At 37.1% G+C, this 18,143-nt stretch overlaps 1 protein-coding gene across 2 annotated transcripts; it reads left to right on the top strand.

The window, feature by feature from the left end:
• Positions 1 to 712: 712 nt before the first annotated feature.
• Positions 713 to 17,916, top strand: ano5a (anoctamin 5a). Of its 2 annotated transcripts, none has more exons than XM_020935245.2 (20): positions 713 to 907; positions 3,863 to 3,930; positions 9,379 to 9,486; positions 10,017 to 10,085; positions 10,350 to 10,634; positions 10,937 to 11,050; positions 11,177 to 11,292; positions 11,374 to 11,508; positions 11,590 to 11,695; positions 11,769 to 11,829; positions 12,043 to 12,194; positions 12,709 to 12,783; positions 13,714 to 13,942; positions 14,034 to 14,212; positions 14,304 to 14,401; positions 14,478 to 14,608; positions 14,919 to 15,124; positions 15,651 to 15,850; positions 16,578 to 16,683; positions 16,757 to 17,916. In XM_020935245.2, exons 1-20 carry the CDS (start codon positions 838 to 840, stop codon positions 16,985 to 16,987), a joined length of 2,739 nt encoding a protein of 912 aa, XP_020790904.1. In that variant the 5' UTR covers positions 713 to 837; the 3' UTR covers positions 16,988 to 17,916. The 2 variants fall into 2 exon arrangements, with proteins under 2 accessions (XP_020790904.1, XP_055011088.1); XM_055155113.1 differs by lacking the exon at positions 12,709 to 12,783 and adding an exon at positions 12,352 to 12,432.
• The last annotated feature ends 227 nt before the right edge of the window (positions 17,917 to 18,143 follow it).

The raw sequence follows: 18,143 nt of genomic DNA, 5'->3' as shown, positions 1-18,143 counted from the left end.
GCAGTGTTGCTATACACATGTTCAGTCTTATGGCTAATAGAAACAATATGTTTCTACAAATTTTTTTTTTTAATTATCTGTGTATAACTCTTCGATTTAAGTTAATAATGTCCCATATGATCCAAAGTGTGCTTTCTATAGGCTGGCCAGTATAGCCGTTCTGGTGGGGGGGGGGGGGGGGGTCTGACACCATCTTGACCTCCTATGCCTTGAATGTTCCACAATATGGCATTAAACATGTTTATTCAGTGTTATTAGATTTTCTCAAAAGTACGTTGGATTTTTTTTCTGATTTGCAACTTGGCCTCGTAGCCTCTCCTGCTTGTCTGCATGGAGACTGGTGAAAAAAGTTACACAGTGCACCATTTAACGAAAGGCCATAACCATTAAAAATAAAACTGAATAACTTCCTAGTATAATCACTTCCTCTAATATTCTAATTTGTAGTTAGCCAGTACCTGTTGTGATGTTAGTAAAAGGGCAAACAAAAAAGTTGAGAACATTTCCATTATCCTTATTCCCAGTTGTGCAGATTTATAGGCTGGAGAACGCGGTGGTGATGTTGCGCACCCGAGGCTACATATTTTTAGGCGCAGACTCGCTCTTGTCGCTTTGGGCTCAGACTATTAGACTATTGGCTCGTGGTGCAGAGCCACTCCCCTCTCTTAGCTCCTCTGGTCCCATGCGCACTGAGCGGCCAGAGGGGAGCGAGGGCAAGCTGGAGCGGACCTGTCTGTCTGACCGTGGGGTTTGCCTTGGGCGACTTTACACGGGACCTGCTGTAAGGAGGAAGGCGGATCCGGGTTTATATGAAGACCACCAGACACCGCGTGCAGCATGCATCGACTCTCGGGCAAACGAGGAGGGGACGGTCTGATTGAGATGAGCCCAACAGACTCCTTCAATGGTCGGTAAACTCTTTATTAGGCACTATTTCTGACTTGGATATCATTTTGAAAGCTAGCGTACATCAAATTGGCCTATTTTAGATCAGAAGGCTACACTAGCAACTTTATTACCTTTCTGACCATATCTTAAATAAACTTAAATCAAGTTTTCATATCTGCATTGAAAAAGGTGATATACTCAAGTGGAGCACATTTTTATATAGATACCAACATTATATCTGCTCCCCCAACAACTCTGGACCAATGTAAACAGTAAGAACCCTTGCTCTATCTATAAATAGCATGGTGTCTACTCTGCCTGGACAGATTGGTGGACAGATTGCTTTAATAGCTGGCATATTTTCTATAAGTAACCCTTCAAAAGTGAAAGTTGGTAGGCTACTACTGTATGTGTTAAAGCTTTTTTCCATGTTTCAGTTTGTCCCTGTACATCTGCATGTGTTTATTTTCTAGCAGTGCCTCTAGCTAACCCAACAGCAGCTGGCCTGTTGACTGGAAACACTTGGTCATGACAGACAGCCACTGTAACCGCCAGTACAAACCCCCAAATCCACAGTTTTATCTAAATGACACCTCTTAACAAATAGCTAGACTTTCTACTGGTTCTTTTTGCCTTGTATGGACTTGAATAGTGTCTGAATAACATTGCATTTTCTTTGCTGACTCACTGAAATTAATGGCTGGCCCAGTGCTTTTTGAGAGAATCATAATATAGGCCTACAGTAAAATGAGGAGTACTAAACCTGCAGTCGGCGTTGCCATGGTGCTCTCTGTTTATTGATTTGCATGTGTACTGTTTACCTTTTCCATCTCAGTTAAATTTTTAATGAGTTTGCTGGAAATCAATTGAAAGTTTGAGTAAGAGTCCAGTTATGTTGTCAAGACAAGGATCCAAGCTATTGACAATTAGAGCAGTTCTGAGAGGGAGTCCCAACTTGTGTGCATAATGAAAATTTACATTAAAATGCAAATCAGTTCACAAACTCTAACAGGCTACTGCGTTGATCATGTCAGTCCCCGCTAGCCCACGTAGGGAGGGCATCAGGAAGAGCTTTCGAAACGTGTTGGCCTATAATATATGAAAATGCTAAATTAGAAATACAGAAGGAATAGAAACAACATAGTGGAAAAAACATGTACAGTGTCTAAACTTTGTAGTGCATAATGTAGCTTGTGTGACTCTCTCAGTTCATTTCCATTTTGACTTCTAGCACTTGTTTGTATGTGTGTGTGTGTAACTAGCTACAGATTTCTGACCTCTGAGCTTCCAGTTGGAAAGTTTCAATATTTGGAAGTGAAACTGGGTTAAGGTTTTCATCATTCAGTAAATTGTATGTGATGATTTTGTTTGGCTCCAGTGTACCTGTTTAAAAAGAAAAAGCAGTTTGGCTAAAGTAACTATATGAATACATTTAAACAGCCTTGTGGCATTTTTGTAATCAGCTGCTCTCAGTTGAACAAAGATGTAACTGTGGAGGAGAAAACACAGTAGCTAATGCTGGGCCTCCATACTGTGGCCAACTGTGCAGAAATATGCTCAGCTGTTTGTTTATTCCTTGAGATTAGATGTAGATTTGAACTGGATTAAAACAAAATTACATGTAGAACTAGACTGATAATATCCATATAAGATTTAAATTCATTAACATAATAGCCTGGTTACTTTCAGTACTTTCAATTGTAATTTGGGAGGTAATATTTAAACCTTGGAGCCCTTTTGAAAGTTATCCATGATCTAATTAGAATTCAAATAATTATTCATTTTAGTCAACAAAATATTATTTACAACTAACTTAAAAATGGAGCCCCTTTTGATTAATTTGAGATGTGTTCATGTTCATACTCAGTGCATACATTTTATGCAGAATATGTAGTAGAAAAATGTAATAAACAAGGAAAAGAGTAGCAATTGATGCAGAATCTTTTTTTAAATTATTGCTTACTTGGAGGTCAAGGGCAAGGAGTGAAAGTACAGAGGAAAACTACAATGCTGTTATAAAGTTTAGATACTTTCATCAGGGTTTGTGTGTTTTCTAACCATTGTACTTTTTGGGTGTGTTACGATGATATATTGACACACTGGTTCACATAGTCTATTACAGGGCAGTGGTGGTTAAGAGGTCAGTGTAAGTTGGGCTCAGCCTCAGACTAAATATAACATTACAGGCACCGTCAATTATCTTCTGTTTTAAACATAGCAGCTTTCAACTTGCCCATTTACTGATTCTAGAAAAGTCTGCAAAGTTAAAGAGCTATGGTTAAAGGGCCTATCTTGTCTTTGTTACACCCTCACATTTGTTTATGTAAATGGCCTTCGTAGAATCTCTCATTTGAAAACCAATGGTTCAATTGAAACAACCAGATGCCGTGACTCTGCCTTCAAAGTTTCTTATTACTTTCCATTGTTAAATCCAGTGGTGGAAGAAGTACTCAATTTTGTTACTGAGTACTAAAAAGTACACATACCAGAGCAAAGAAATACTCAAGCAAAAGTAAAACTATCACATGAAATACTCTACCTGTTTAAAATGTACTTCAAGAGTAAAAAGTAAAAGTATTTTGCGCTGATTTTGAGATCTTATAAGGCTTCAGATGTGCTAAATTTGTGCTGAATTTTGTTCAACAGAAACAACTGAACTGATTGTGATCAGATACCTAAATGTTTTACTTCAGTACAGTACTTCATTACATTCCACCACTGGTTGAATCACAGCAAAAAAAACCAACAAAACAAAACAAAAAAACTGCGTGCAAACATGTTTTGGCCCTGCAGTCAGTGTGCTACAAAAAGCAGCACAAATATAGAACATAGAGTTAAGTGTCTATCACTGCACCATCAGAAACTCCCCTTCCTGAAGCTGCCCGTTGTCTAATGTGGCGGTGTCCTGTTGTTGTTTTGGATGTAATTAACTACAGTATACTCTCTCATGTTATTCTCACTGGTCATTTTACAGATGATGTGAATGGCTATGGACAGCATACAAATGAAGACATGGGCTCCTTCCACCATGACGGACCAGAGGTAAATGTCACAAAGCACAAAATATTGTTAATGTATTATTCTCTTCTCTGTTATTATTTATTTACTTATTCACATGACAGTGATATTAACAATTTCTCATGTTATAATTTAATCTTACATTACATTGAATCTTTGTTTGATTTGGTGTAGCTGAATTTGCCTAAAGTAGGTACTTCCTTTTTTCTAAGACAAAGCAGGCAGTTTATCCCACACTATATGCCATAAAACTTTGCAATATATTTATTACACAACATAAACTGAAGAGGACATATCAGTATCATTATTAAGGCCAGGAGTCTGTCTGTTTTTGCTGGGCACAAACTGGTCAAGTGCTTCCTTATTTTTCCACCATTACCATTACCACAGTGTTTTATATGTTTACTTGTTGCTTATATAGTATACTCCACCAAATAACAGGAACTCAAGGAAGAGATAATGCTTGATATTCACTTTATTTATTAATGATCTTAATGTTATGGATGATCTCTATATTTATTTATTGTTTATGTTTATTAGGGGTGGGACAAGACAGAATTTCCACAACACGAGATTGTGTCCATGAGAATGAGATTTAACATAATTTATAATAACTGAATTGTGCGGTTGTGTAGTTCAGTTCACAGTTTTAGCCCTTATAATTCTTTGTTTTTTTTGTTTTTTTTAACTATGGCTTCTCAAAATACTACTGTGTCCAAATAATTTAAAGTTTGTCAAAGTCTAAAAAAATCCCATAGGATAATTTTACTCCTGTGTTTAATTTACTTGAATTTTGTTGTTTATTTATCAGGGACAATGCATATAAAAACACTGACCTACACAAAGAGTTAATATGTTTGTGCCAGGTTATAATAAAATTGCTAATTTCCACCTTCAGTCCCTTGACAGGTTGATGTCACAAATGGCATACATGCATACATCAAGTGAAACTAGTCCCATTCAATCTCACTTAAAAGCCATTGTTTGGTCAGGCATGTACAATCTTGTGACAATTTTGATCTTGCAAGATTTTGTGGAACAAGATCATGTCCCATCCCTAATGCTTACATATTTGTGTAAATGTGTCAAATATCTCGCAGTAAACGCTGTAATGCTCCTCTTGCTTTCACACATCAAGTCTTCTGTAGCTCCCGAAGTGTTTGTTGACACGTGTGAGTCTCTGAGTGGGAGTCTGGCTTCTGTGGCCTCCTCGGACCACAGTGACAGTCCACAGCGCGAGAACCCTGCCTTAGACCATATCAGTACTTTGACTGGGGTAAGGGGGACACAGGAGCACCCCACTGTGTCTCTGTGTGTTTGACATGGCTAAGCAGAGGAGTGAGTTGTGGTTGTATAGTAGTAGTATAGAGAACTAATTTCAGCATGATAATTTCACCTTGTAAATTTACTTTTGAACTGATGTGTGTGCATTTAAAGGGCCCATGTTTCAGTATTTTCTGATCTATGCTATAATGTTGTTTCCTCATCACAAACAGACCTGGAGTTGTGTTTTGTTTCAGATTTGTTCAACACACACCCTGTATATTTAAGCTACAGGTTCTTCTCTCGAACAGAAAACACTCTGTTCCACCTTGTGATGTCATGTGGTAATACTGGAAGTGCTCCAATATGTTTTTAAACTCCATACACCTTCACTAGATTAATTTAGATGATTTCACAAGGACCATTTTGGGCTTTAGAGATAATAATTCAGATGATGTGTGAAAGAAAGAAAACACAACTCCAGGTATGTTCGTGAGGAGGTAACAACATTATAACATGCCTTAAAACACACAAGAGTCAATTTCGGGTAATATAGGACCTTTAAATATAGAAGAATTTGAGGTCTTGTCCTTGGTGTTACTGTTAAATGAAGTACGGCTTTCCCCTCATTGTCCACTCGGTTCCTCCACAGTTCTCGAGAAAACGCGCCCTGTTCCTGAAGTTTCGTTCCCGGGTATGGCATGGTAAAATAGCCTTGTTTGTGAAGCATCCTTTGGTGTGTGCAGTTAGGCCTGTCACGATAGCTACTGTAGCAACTTATCGTTCAGTATATGAAAGCTCGAACAATATTATTTGGGGGTCAATATTTATCATGTGGACATATTCTTTGCACTACTGAGACATTTTTTGTGATTTTTTTATATTACAAGATTTAAAGGTGCCCTATGTAACTTACTGGTTGGTGGTCCATCACCTGCTCATTACTATGGATATGTCATTGCTCTGCCCGGAATATTACACAGTATGAGATTAAACAGTTCTACCCTACATTTATTCAATTACAGTTGATTCTATAGCTCAAAAATATCTAGAAAAACAGGCATTCTGACTCTGAGCAGGGTCGCCTCTTCACAGATCTGACATGTAGCTTGGTCTGGGTTGGTCTCCATGATGATAGAAAGGTTTAATGCCATACTGTAAAACACTCCAGACAAAGCACAGAGAAAAGGTTTTGACCCTCCACCAGAAAAGTTACACAATGCACCTTTAAGTTATAAAAAGTTGAATTAATAACTTCTATGACTCATTACAGGTGCAATCTAAGTAGCAAATTTTTATTTTTTATTTTTTTTTACAATATTGTAGATTTAGAATAGTTTTTGTGGTTTAAATCTGCTCTGCTGGTATAAGTTTAGTTTCAATATTATTGTTTATCATCTATATTTACTTCAGTAATACATTAAACTTAATTTTTTTTTATTGTGACAGGCCTATGTGCAGTCAGTGTCTGCTTTTAGACATTTTTTTATTTTGTGTTTCTCAGCACTTATCAAACATACAGAGGAAATGTTTGTGGAGAAGTCCCTTTTTCCTGCTGTGTTCACACCTGTGATTATTCTCTGCTTGACTTCCTGGAAAGTGTTGGTCTGGATTAGCAAAATAATTAGAAGGTTAACGCTTGTGTAACAACTTGGAAATTAATTCCAAAACAAATATAGTGCATTTTTCTCTGTTATAACTCCAGTAATTTTAGCAAATGTAAAATGTATAATGGTATATCATGACTAAAACCAGGCTAAATTGGGAAAAAAAGATTAGTTTCCCCCACTATGGATGCTGCAATTATCATGATAAGAAATACCAAGGAAAAATGACCATGTATCAGGCTATTTTTACAAATCTCCACCCTCATTGCTAAAAGAAGATACAGAATGTTGAAACACCCAGTAGTTATGGCTAGGTTTGTAAACGTATAGTGCCTTATATGCCAGATTCACAGAACAGGGCTGGTCACAGCACATGCTCTGAATCCATATGACCGATCTGTAATTATAGTAAATTAGAGGCCTTCATTTAAAGTTCAAGTACCCACCCTACTACTACTACATGACATACTACGAAGGATGTAAGGTAATAAGGTTAAATACACAATGTATTTTATTTTTATGTTGTTGAGTGTGTAAGACGGCATGTTTTGCATCTTGGTTTTGTGTAAATATGTTGTTTTCTATATTTACCTTTAGACTTGACCTAGCTGATGTGGATAATCAATGTAGTCAGTGGTAGAAGTACTCAATTTTTACTGTATGTAAAATTACAGATATTGGAGGAAATAAATACTCAAGTAAAAGTATAACAAGAAAAAAACTAAAAGTTATTAAGGTACCTGTTTTAAAATTTACTTAAAGATTATTTCCCATAATTTTTTAGATCAAATAAAGCTTCAAATATAGTGATTCTGTTAAAGATTTGTGCTGAAACAAATTAATTCATAGTTAATTCCTAGCTCTTTACTTACTTATACTCAGTGTTGGGAAGGTTACTTTTAGAATGTAATCCCCTACAGATTACAGATTACACACCCCAAAATGTAATTTGTAACGTAATCCATTAAATTACTTAAAGTGAGTAACGTAATCTGATTACTTTGGATTACTTGATATTGTCATGTTTTTTTAAACGACATGAATGTAGCAACCACATCCTCAAAATTCGTGTTTGTTGTCTTCAATCTGTCTGAGCCCAAGTCTCCATGAATAAGCAACTGTTTGCTGTAGAGAAACAAAGACCACGATATCTTAATATAAGAGGTTTTGTCTGTTAAGTTGTAGGCGATTTTATATTTGTTTTTTTATATATATATCTCACATCGGGAGAAGAATTTCCAAGACACAAATGCGTTTTTACCAATGCACTGCTGCTTCCACTGTGTGACTGACACCGCCAACTTTAACATGACGTTTCCATCGCTCTTATTGCGCGCGTTCTGTTTGGGCTTCAGGCAATGAGTGAAATTACCGAAATAAAAAAATAAATAAATGGGATGTAGCACAAAATGTGAAAACAGGAAAATACCGCCTTGTAATCCACTTATTTCAGCAAAGTAACTGTAATCCAATTACCACTCATTGAAGCAGTAACTGTAACGGAATACAGTTACTCATAATTTGTATTCTGATTACGTAACGGCGGTACATGTAATCCATTACTCCCCAACACTGCTTATACTTCGTTACATTCCACCACTGGTTATCAGTCAGGGCTGCTTCCTTCGTTGTTCTTATCAAAGTCTTTTTCCGTCACATAACTCTGTCACATTTGAAATAGGGGGTCTTAATTTAATCAGAGTCCACATTTCCTTCTAGTGCTGTGTATTTATTGCAGTGAGTTGGCTGGCTGAAGCTTCCACTCTGTTTACGAATGTCATTTGTATAAATTCTGATGTTTTTCTTGTGGGACCACATTAGTGGACTGTAGAGCATCTTCAGAGGATAAATCTCAGAGTCAGAGTCACAGGGGCGGGGCTTGTGAAATAGGCACTTTAGCTCAGCATCCGGTCTTTCTGCTGGTGCATTATTGCTTTAAAAGGACCTGGCAATGGAGGTAAAGTGCTCGTGTTTCCTGTCCTGTTGGAGTAGCTAATTCTACCTGGACTACAAAATTGTTCTGTCTGGTGTGGGATATGTAGTCTTTTTCAGTTCAAAAAATAGTGTAGGCTTTTGTGGGCAGCTAATGCATCGATGTAGCTATTGACTGTGATGGATGCAAAGGGGTATTTTTAGTGTTCTGAACAGCTGAACCTGCCTAGAGTGCAGGCAGTGTTGGTTTGTTTTCCCTTGAGGCATTCCTGTGTAGTAGCTTCAAGGCTAGCATTAGCCTGCAGATGATACTTCAGTTTTCTGCACTTACAAATTTGCCTGGTTGCTACATTGCTGCAGACATGGATTACAAGTCTTACCTATAAGTAAATTCATTTAAAAATGGGCGCTGCATTACATCATCTCACTGCCTTTCCAAGAAATTTAATTACTTTTTGTTTGGACACTAAAAGAACATTGTGCTGTGTAATAATAAAGCTCTTTTTATTGGCTATGTAGTCTATACATTTTAACTAATATGGTTTGCTGTGAGAAGTTTGCTGTTTTTGTTTGTCACTGATATTAATCTGACTCAGTTATTTCAGTAATGCAAGACTTGTGGGTGACTGTTCACATCTTTACCTCTTTAATAATATATGTTACTTCACAGATTGACAAACAACACCAGAGCAAAGATTCCATATTCTTTCGAGATGGAGTGAGAAGGATCGATTTTGTCTTGTCCTATGTAGAAGATAAAGATGATGGTAGAAAACCGGTAAGAAATAATACCATATATCACTATGTCACATAAACATATAATTGAATAAAAAGAACAGGCCCCTAAAGGATTTCCTCAAGTTTGTGTCAGCAGCCCAGCCTGATTACTAAAAACACAGATAAACACAGCCTGTTTGTTTGATCTGTTCTAGGAAATTTGCTAAGCTCCCTTACATAAAAGTTAGTCTTATTCAAATACACTTTATTTCCATACTGTGGCTGCCTGTTAAATGGGTATAAAGTCAGGCTCTTTGCTTTTGAGCGATGGCGCTGTGTTTCATAGTTAGCTGTTAGCCTTCACATGTCGGTGCTATGAGCACTTTGGGAAACAGAGTCAAAGCTTGTCATTGAGTCAACACAAGAGCTCTGCCCTTGTCAGATACAAACATTTTTCCACTTTGTGAGCAAGAAAAAGTTCCTGTTTATTTTACCCTCTCCCAGTGTGCATGTGAATAATTTCTCAAAAAGAGGATGTTCTTTTAAATGGTCTTACATGATTTGTTGTATTTATTGAATTTACCTTTTTAGGAGAGAAGGAATGTTTTTGAGGAGAATCTCAGAAAAGTTGGTTTGGACCTGGAGACAGAAGACAAATCTGTAAGATTATTAAGTACATTCAATGTGAACTTGAAATATTTTTACAATCATCATGTCAAATGCTTTCCACTTCTTCAACTGAAGTGCATAAGAATAACTCTTCTATTTAACAAATTACATACAATAAGAGTACTGTGAAATGTGTACAACAGTATGCAGTATATGTGCTTTGTTAAATTTCCGCTCCCTTTATTTAAATTTGGCCCCAGCTATCTTCTGTTCTTTTGATTTTCTTCCAATATTATATAATCTTTTTCTCATCAGGAGTCTGAAGATGGAAAGACATATTTTGTAAAGATTCATGCTCCGTGGGAGGTTTTGGCAACCTACGCAGATGTGCTGAAAATCAAGGCCCCATTCAAGGCTAATGACATCCCCGAGAACAGGGAGATGCCCATGGGCTGGCTGGCCACGCCCATCCGCCTCCCAGAAGATATCATGTATCCTGAGCCAGACTACTTCACTGCCCCCTTTGACAAAAACAAATCAGACTTCTTTCTTATCGATGACAAGGATACTTTCTTTCCCCCATCAACCCGGAACAGGATAGTAAGAAAAAATTTTATCTTTTTTTTGTATCTGGTCTTTAAAATTATGCTTCACAATAGTTCCCATATACAGAAGTGCACAGCACTCATTATAGGATTGATATATTGACCTCAGTGAGACCGCAAACACAGGTGATAATGAAACCAATAAGCTGAGGATCAAAGTATGAGTGATGGTTTATTTATTTTATGAGGTCAATAACAAAACTGCTTAGTGGTAATACTTGGAAATGAGTACACCCTTCGTAATTAAATGTGTTTACTTTCATATAATAGTATTGTTTTTTCTCTGTTTCTATGCAGGTTTATTACATCCTGTCTCGAACTTCATACTTCCATGACTGTGATAGGGATAAAATCGGAATAAAAAGGTTACTGAACAACGGCACCTACACTGCTGCCTTTCCACTTCATGATGTAAGTCCTTTTGAAGTATTTCTGCCTCAGCAAGGGAGGAAAATCTTTTGTTGTAACAGCAGCAATATGTTCTAGTAACTTGATATAATGCACTAAAAAGATTATTCTCACTCTCCTCGCATGCAGTGCAGATACTGGAAAAGCTCCAGCTATTCCAACTGTGAAAGTGAAAGATATAAACTTTACAAATACTGGGCAAGATTTCTATGTTTTTTTAAGGAACAGCCCATTCATCTAATACGGTAAACAAGAAGTGGTATTAACATAATAATTAGGCTTACATAATGTTATTTGATAACAATAACTTATTTTATTGTCAACAGGAAATATTATGGAGAGAAAATAGGTCTTTATTTTGCATGGCTGGGCTTCTACACTGAGATGCTGTTGTTTGCTGCAGTTGTGGGCACCATTTGTTTTGTCTATGGGTTGTTGACCTATGAGGAGAATGAATGGAGGTAGCTTTGGCATTAACATTCCACATGTTTTTACTCTGAGAACTGTATAACACTGTGATCAGCAAATCTTTTTTCTTTCAGTAAGGAGATTTGTAACGAGGACATTGGAGGCAATATTGTCATGTGCCCACTTTGTGACAAGAAATGTGGCTACTGGAAACTCAGTAAAATATGTAACTCCTCTTGGGTTAGTACACAGTACACTGTACACTGCAGATTTTAATGAAGGTCATGTGGCTTATATGTTTTGTTCTTTTCAGCAATCACATCTATTTGACAATGTAGGAACAGTGTTCTTTGCCATCTTCATGGGGATATGGGGTAAGTTATGTATGTATTTTAATTAAGAGCACCACCTAGTGGATACTAAGCATAAATTGCTCCAGATAGAAAATATGCATGTACTGTGTTCATTTTTCTAGCCAAACAGAAGATTAAAAATCTTCATTATTTGATCAATTAGTTGTTGGTGCTAAACTAGAATCTGAGTTTTTGAGACTCCAGATTTCTGACTGTCTCAGATGTTCCCTGCAGTGACCCTGTTCCTTGAGTTCTGGAAGCGGCGTCAGGCCCGTCTGGAGTACGAGTGGGACCTGGTGGACTTTGAGGAGGAGCAGCAGCGGCTGCAGCTCCGGCCCGAGTATGAGACCAAGTGCAGTGAGCGCAAACTAAACGTCATCACTCAGGTGTCTGTGGTCCTTTCCCTCATCAGTTACTCATGATATTTTTGGTTTGTCTTGTTGCAGTCATTCATTTATCAAAGACGGTTCTTTAATTAAAAGGTGTTCTGAGTAGACTAGGACCCGTAAAAAGGAGGTACTTTAATTTGCCTCTAATCATCAGGAACTGGAGTGGGTTCTTAACAGGACTGCCCCGAGTCTTATGGCGAAACTGTTAATTTGCTGGGTGGCTGTTGTATTTTGGGTAAGGTAATGCCAGTCTAGACATGGTCATGTTTTGTGGCAATGTGTTTAACAGATGTGACTGGAAAGACAGAGGGTCAGGTTTGTGAAAATACAGAAATGTTTACAAACATTTTTGTTGTCATAAAAAAGCACAGATTGGAAGAATTTTGATTTTTACTTTGAGATTCAAGATTTTATTGTAATTGTCAAAACAACACAATTACGTGGCCTAGAGGTACTGTCTTTTCAGGACATTGTGTGACTCATTTGTGTTCATGCTTTGCTTATGACATAGGAAGTGGAGCCTTACTTACCTTTAACAAGCAAGTGTGTACGCACATGTCTGTCGGGAGCTACAGTCCTGTTCTGGGTGAGCATTGTATTTTTGTTTTAGTTTAAAAAATTGTGGTTCTCAAGTGCAGGTATGACCTTCAAGTCTTTCTAAGAGATATCGACTGACTCATTTGAAAACCACTATTTTGCATTTCATCCATTAGTTGTATTCCACTATGTGTTTTTGGTGTATTGGCTGCATTTGTTTGTTTGTTTGAACCTCTTAAGCACGTTCAGTTATTATGTTATACTTTTGAATAATAAACCATTGTCCATGAAGTTGGTATTAAATATATTGTAAGTCTGTGCAGTTCGAAATACTGTGAAACTGTGAATTGCTAGAGATGTCCTGGACAACATAATCTGTAAAATAGAAATCCAATTAGTCATGTTCAAATTGGCACTACCGTAAATTTAGCCTGGAAGACCTAACTTCATTCCCATCTACCGCACTGCTTCTTCTGAATTTCCCTGCTCCTCTGCCTTCATCGCCTCACTCCAAATACTCCCCGTTGCTCACCACACCTCATCCTTGTCCAATCTGCCCTGAGTTTACCCAATTCAAACCCCCACTGTAGGTCCATGGCTGCTTTATTTTTCCTCCCCAGCCCCCCTCCGGCTTCTCATCATCTCAATGTTCCCTTAACTCTGCTCATCGTCTCATCATCCCCTTCACTATCCTTCTTCTTGGCCTCACCTCTACCACCTTCAGTGTTCAGGCCCAGGGGAAAGAGGTCTCCTTTATGCTGTCTAACCCACTATGCCATTCATCACAATGTCTCTTGCTGGGGTCTGAGCACCAAAGCTAACTCATTCAGTAAAACTACTAATACTTTCTTTTTGTGTCTGTCTGAGTCTCTCCAGGTTGAAAAATGCTGCATTCATGGGCAACAGTGTAATTGTGTGTTGTATTTGTGTGTAATTTAAGATGCTTTTCTACATTGTCACTGTTGTCTCTGTCCTGAAGATCACTTTGATCATTGCCTGTATCGTGGGGGTGATTGCATATCGCCTGGCTGTATACGCAGCATTTGCCAGTATCATGAAAGACAGTCCCACCAACCAACTGCACGTAGTGGGCCCCTACATCACCCCACAGCTGGCCACATCTGTCACTGCCTCGTGTATCAACTTTGTCATCATCATGCTGCTCAATCTTATGTATGAGAGAGTGGCTATTTGGATTACTGACATGGGTAAGAGTCAGAACATGAGGCCAATTTCAAGCCTTTGGTATACGTTTTTATATTTTATTTCACTTGAAATATTTCTATTTTACCATGACAGAAATCCCAAAGACACACCTGGAGTATGAGAACAAGCTGACAGTGAAGATGTTTCTCTTCCAATTTGTCAACTACTACTCCTCTTGTTTCTACGTGGCATTCTTCAAGGGCAAGTTTGTAGGATACCCCGGAAACTATGCTTACTTTTTCGGGTCATGGACCAAGTTAAGAAATGAGGAGGTACAGTTGTTTTGTTCATGTTTTTCTCTTCTAAATTTCTATTGTATTTTGATGAGATAATGTTGAATCTGTATATTTTGTTTTGTTTTAGTGTGATCCTGGTGGCTGTTTGATTGAACTCACAACACAGCTAGTAATAGTTATGACCGGCAAACAGGTGTGGGGCAACATCCAGGAAGCCTTGGTGCCGTATGTATCTTGCATTTCTCAAATAGTTAATAAAGGTTTGCACTTTGTCTGATTAATATATTTTTATTTTCAAAAGATGGTTAATGAACTGGTGGGGTAGCAGGAAAGCTCGATGTCATCCAGAGAGTCTGTACAGTCGCTGGGAGCAAGACCACGACCTCCAGCCATTTGGACAATTGTTGCTCTTTGATGAATACCTGGAAATGGGTAAAGATGGATAACATGCACTTATGTGTTATATTTAAACATAATATAGTGTAACATGTCAAAAAAGCTGTAAAGATGTGATTTAATTTATAATTTCAGTATTTGCATATTGTGTGTGAAGTACTGTTAACATTGTAGCTGTATTATAATTGCCAAAATGGCTTATTACTAGTACTAGTACTGGAAGTATTTGACACAGACAAAATGCTTTATTTGTAATCATGCCAATTATTCAAATAACAGTAATGTTGTCAACCAGCCTGTAGATGGTGCTGTTTCTATCATGTATTTCTGCCTCCCTGATATGCAGTGATCCAGTTTGGCTTCATCACGCTGTTCGTGGCCTCTTTCCCCTTGGCTCCGCTGTTGGCGCTCTTCAATAACATAATTGAGGTTCGAGTTGACGCTTGGAAACTCACCACTCAGTTCAGACGTCCTGTGGCAGCCAAAGCCCACTGCATTGGGGCCTGGGAGGAAATCCTCAACGGGATGGCTGTTCTCTCCGTGGTCACTAATGTAAGGGATCTGTCTACACTTATTGTGGGACAAAATAACAGTTTTTTCCTGGCATGTTAATGAAGGGTTCATGCACAGTGGAGATAGTGCAGATAGTACTGTCTTCATTCAAAACAGCAAGTCATTTTAGTAGATTATTCAGGAGTATGGGTGTGTCAATGATTATTTACTCCAAGACTAGATTAAAGTTTGTTATTATTTCAAAATAAGATAAGTTATTTCTTAATAATGTTTCTTTTTCAGTGCATGCCATAAACCCTGTTCTTTATTTTGCAACTTCACATTTCTCTTTACATAACTTAAAACTGTGTTCAAATCAACTATTATTTTTAAGTTAATACATTTGCTTTCTCAGCTACTATAGACGCACATTGAAACACTTCAACATAAAAAAAGTCATAAATGTATTTGTTGTTCCCTACTGTTGAAACCATTCACTTTAATATTGTAATTTATTATAATACTGCCCATCGGTTCTTTCACACAACTCAAACTCTGAAACAAAAATGTGTTTTTTTGTCTCCAGGCCTTTATTGTGGCCTTCACGTCTGATATGATCCCTCGGCTGGTCTACATGTACGCTTATCAGCCCGACGGCCAGATGAACATGAAGGGCTACATCAACAACAGCCTGTCCGTGTTCAACATCACCGAGTTTCCTGCAGAGAGTCGGCCTGAGGATGGAGAAAATCCCTCTTGGTTTAACAGCTCCGTTACTACCTGCAGGTACTGAATATTACATTAATGAGTTAACTATTGCCTAAATAGTGTTAAATTACAAACGCACACTCCTCACAACTCGGTGGATAGATTTATTATAGTAAGTTCCTATGCAATCGTGATCTGAAATATTATAGTTGCTTTTAAATGTCTGTATTACACAAAATTGACTCTTTTGATTATTAAGCCATGTTATAATGTTGTTACCGCCTTAAAAACAACTCACATGTCTGGGGATGCAGACAGTGTAATAAACCAGCATTACTCAAAATGCTGTGTTCCACCTTGTGATGTCATGAAGCATTAATTTTCAAATTAACAGCTCCTTTTACCTTACATTCAGTACAGAATGGCAATATTAGGGCTGAAATCATCCAGATGATTCTGGTGAAGGTGTGTGGAGTTTAGAAATACAGTGAAGCACTTTCTGTATTACCGCATTAGCATCACAAGGTGGGACAGAGGGCTTTCTAGTGTTTTTTTTAGAGAAGAACTCAGCCTAAATATGCAGGGTTTGTGTGTTAAACATGTGCGAATGAAACAAAACACAACTCCGGGTATGTTTGTGATGAGGAAACAACATTATTACATAGATCAGAAGTATATAGTACTATAATATGGGCCCTTTACATGTTTAACCTTAATTTGTAAATTTAGTACAGTAAACACCATATAGATTAGGTTATGGTTAAAAAAAAGTTTTCTGAATACATATTTATTTTATTTTAATTAGATACCGTGATTATCGCTATCCCTCTGGCCATGAGAATCAGTACACCCACACTATGCAGTTCTGGCACATATTGGCTGCTAAGCTGGCATTCATCATTATCATGGAGGTAATGCATATTTAAATAAGATGACTTATAAATACTGTATATTTCAAGTAATTTGTTTGTTTTTTCCTTGCAGCATGTTGTGTTCATGGTCAAGTTTGTGGTAGCTCGTTTGATTTCGGACGTGCCTTCTGAAGTGAGAGCCAGAGTGAAGAGAGAGCGATACTTAGTCCAAGAATATCTCCACAACTATGAAGTAGAAAAACTTAAAATGCAGCTCCAAAAACACGAGGAAGAAGACTGTACATGCCCGCCAATGATATACCCAACAATACCCAACAATGATTTTGTTTCAGATCGTCTTTAGCCCAGGATGAGCTGAAATGACACGAGGCGTGGGATCCTGAGACCTGCTAAAGTATAAGACAATTTACCACCCAAGTGTGCTACTGTACTTCACTAGAAATACAGTTATATACTTGTAAAATGATGCATACTGCTCAAAAAGCCCTAGCATGCTGATACCAAAGATGAACTAAATCCTTAATGTTACTAATTTTCTACACTTATTATGTTATGGACAGTACCACAATTTACTGTAAGACAAATATCACTGTGCTAAACACGTGCTTTTAATCTATTTAAAATGCTAGAGGACAAGTTCTGCCTTAACCTATGAATTACCTTGTATGTTATTTAACCAAATAATGTTATGCAAAGTATAAAATAACATGTGAAGTGAAATTATATGAAGAAGTGGCTCACTGTTACTGATGTGAGCAGTAGGATCATCAGTTGTTTTGCAGCATCTGGTGGTGCATGTTATGATAAAAATGTTAACAGAAAGACTAAAGAAAATGTGCCTCTATAAAACTTAATGCTGTTAATGAAAAGGTATCTTGAATTTGTCAGAAGAGTCCAGGTGTGATTTATGTTTGCACAGAGCACTTGATACATGCAGCTTTTGGTTGGAAGTGATTTTGTTTTTTATGTATAGTTTTATACAACTTTTTTCAAAATAAATGAAGAATATTATGAATTGAATAGACAAGAATTATGTAACTGAAATTTATTATTTAATGTCATTATTTTAATTTAATATTTGTCAATATCATAATTTGTCTGCCTTTTATCTGTTACTGAATCTAGCATAAAGGTTATGCATTATTTATACACTCAGATGCCTTAAATGTAATTACAATGACTATTTTTCTCCTTTTCAAGATGGCTGTTTTCAAAGTGAAATAAGGGAAAGCAAACCACTTGACTTTTCTCATATACTAATATATATATATATATATATATATATATATATATATATATATATATATATATATATAATAATAATAAATGTTTTTTCTTTGCATTTTTTTTTTTTTTTTTGTACTGCAGGCCGTTTACTGTCTATACCTATAAACTGATCATGATCATATGAAAAATAAAAATATAGCCTACATTTACAAATGACTGTGTAACCATAGTTTATTACCAAAATATTTTCCATTCAATTAATATTACAGTTT

The sequence above is a fragment of the Boleophthalmus pectinirostris genome, unplaced genomic scaffold (assembly GCF_026225935.1).
Source record: "Boleophthalmus pectinirostris isolate CB_2022bp ecotype Guang Dong unplaced genomic scaffold, ASM2622593v1 HiC_scaffold_2, whole genome shotgun sequence".
Taxonomy (NCBI): Eukaryota; Metazoa; Chordata; class Actinopteri; order Gobiiformes; family Gobiidae; genus Boleophthalmus; species Boleophthalmus pectinirostris.
Note: the sequence above shows the minus strand (reverse complement) of the source record. Positions and strands in the feature narration are given on the sequence as shown.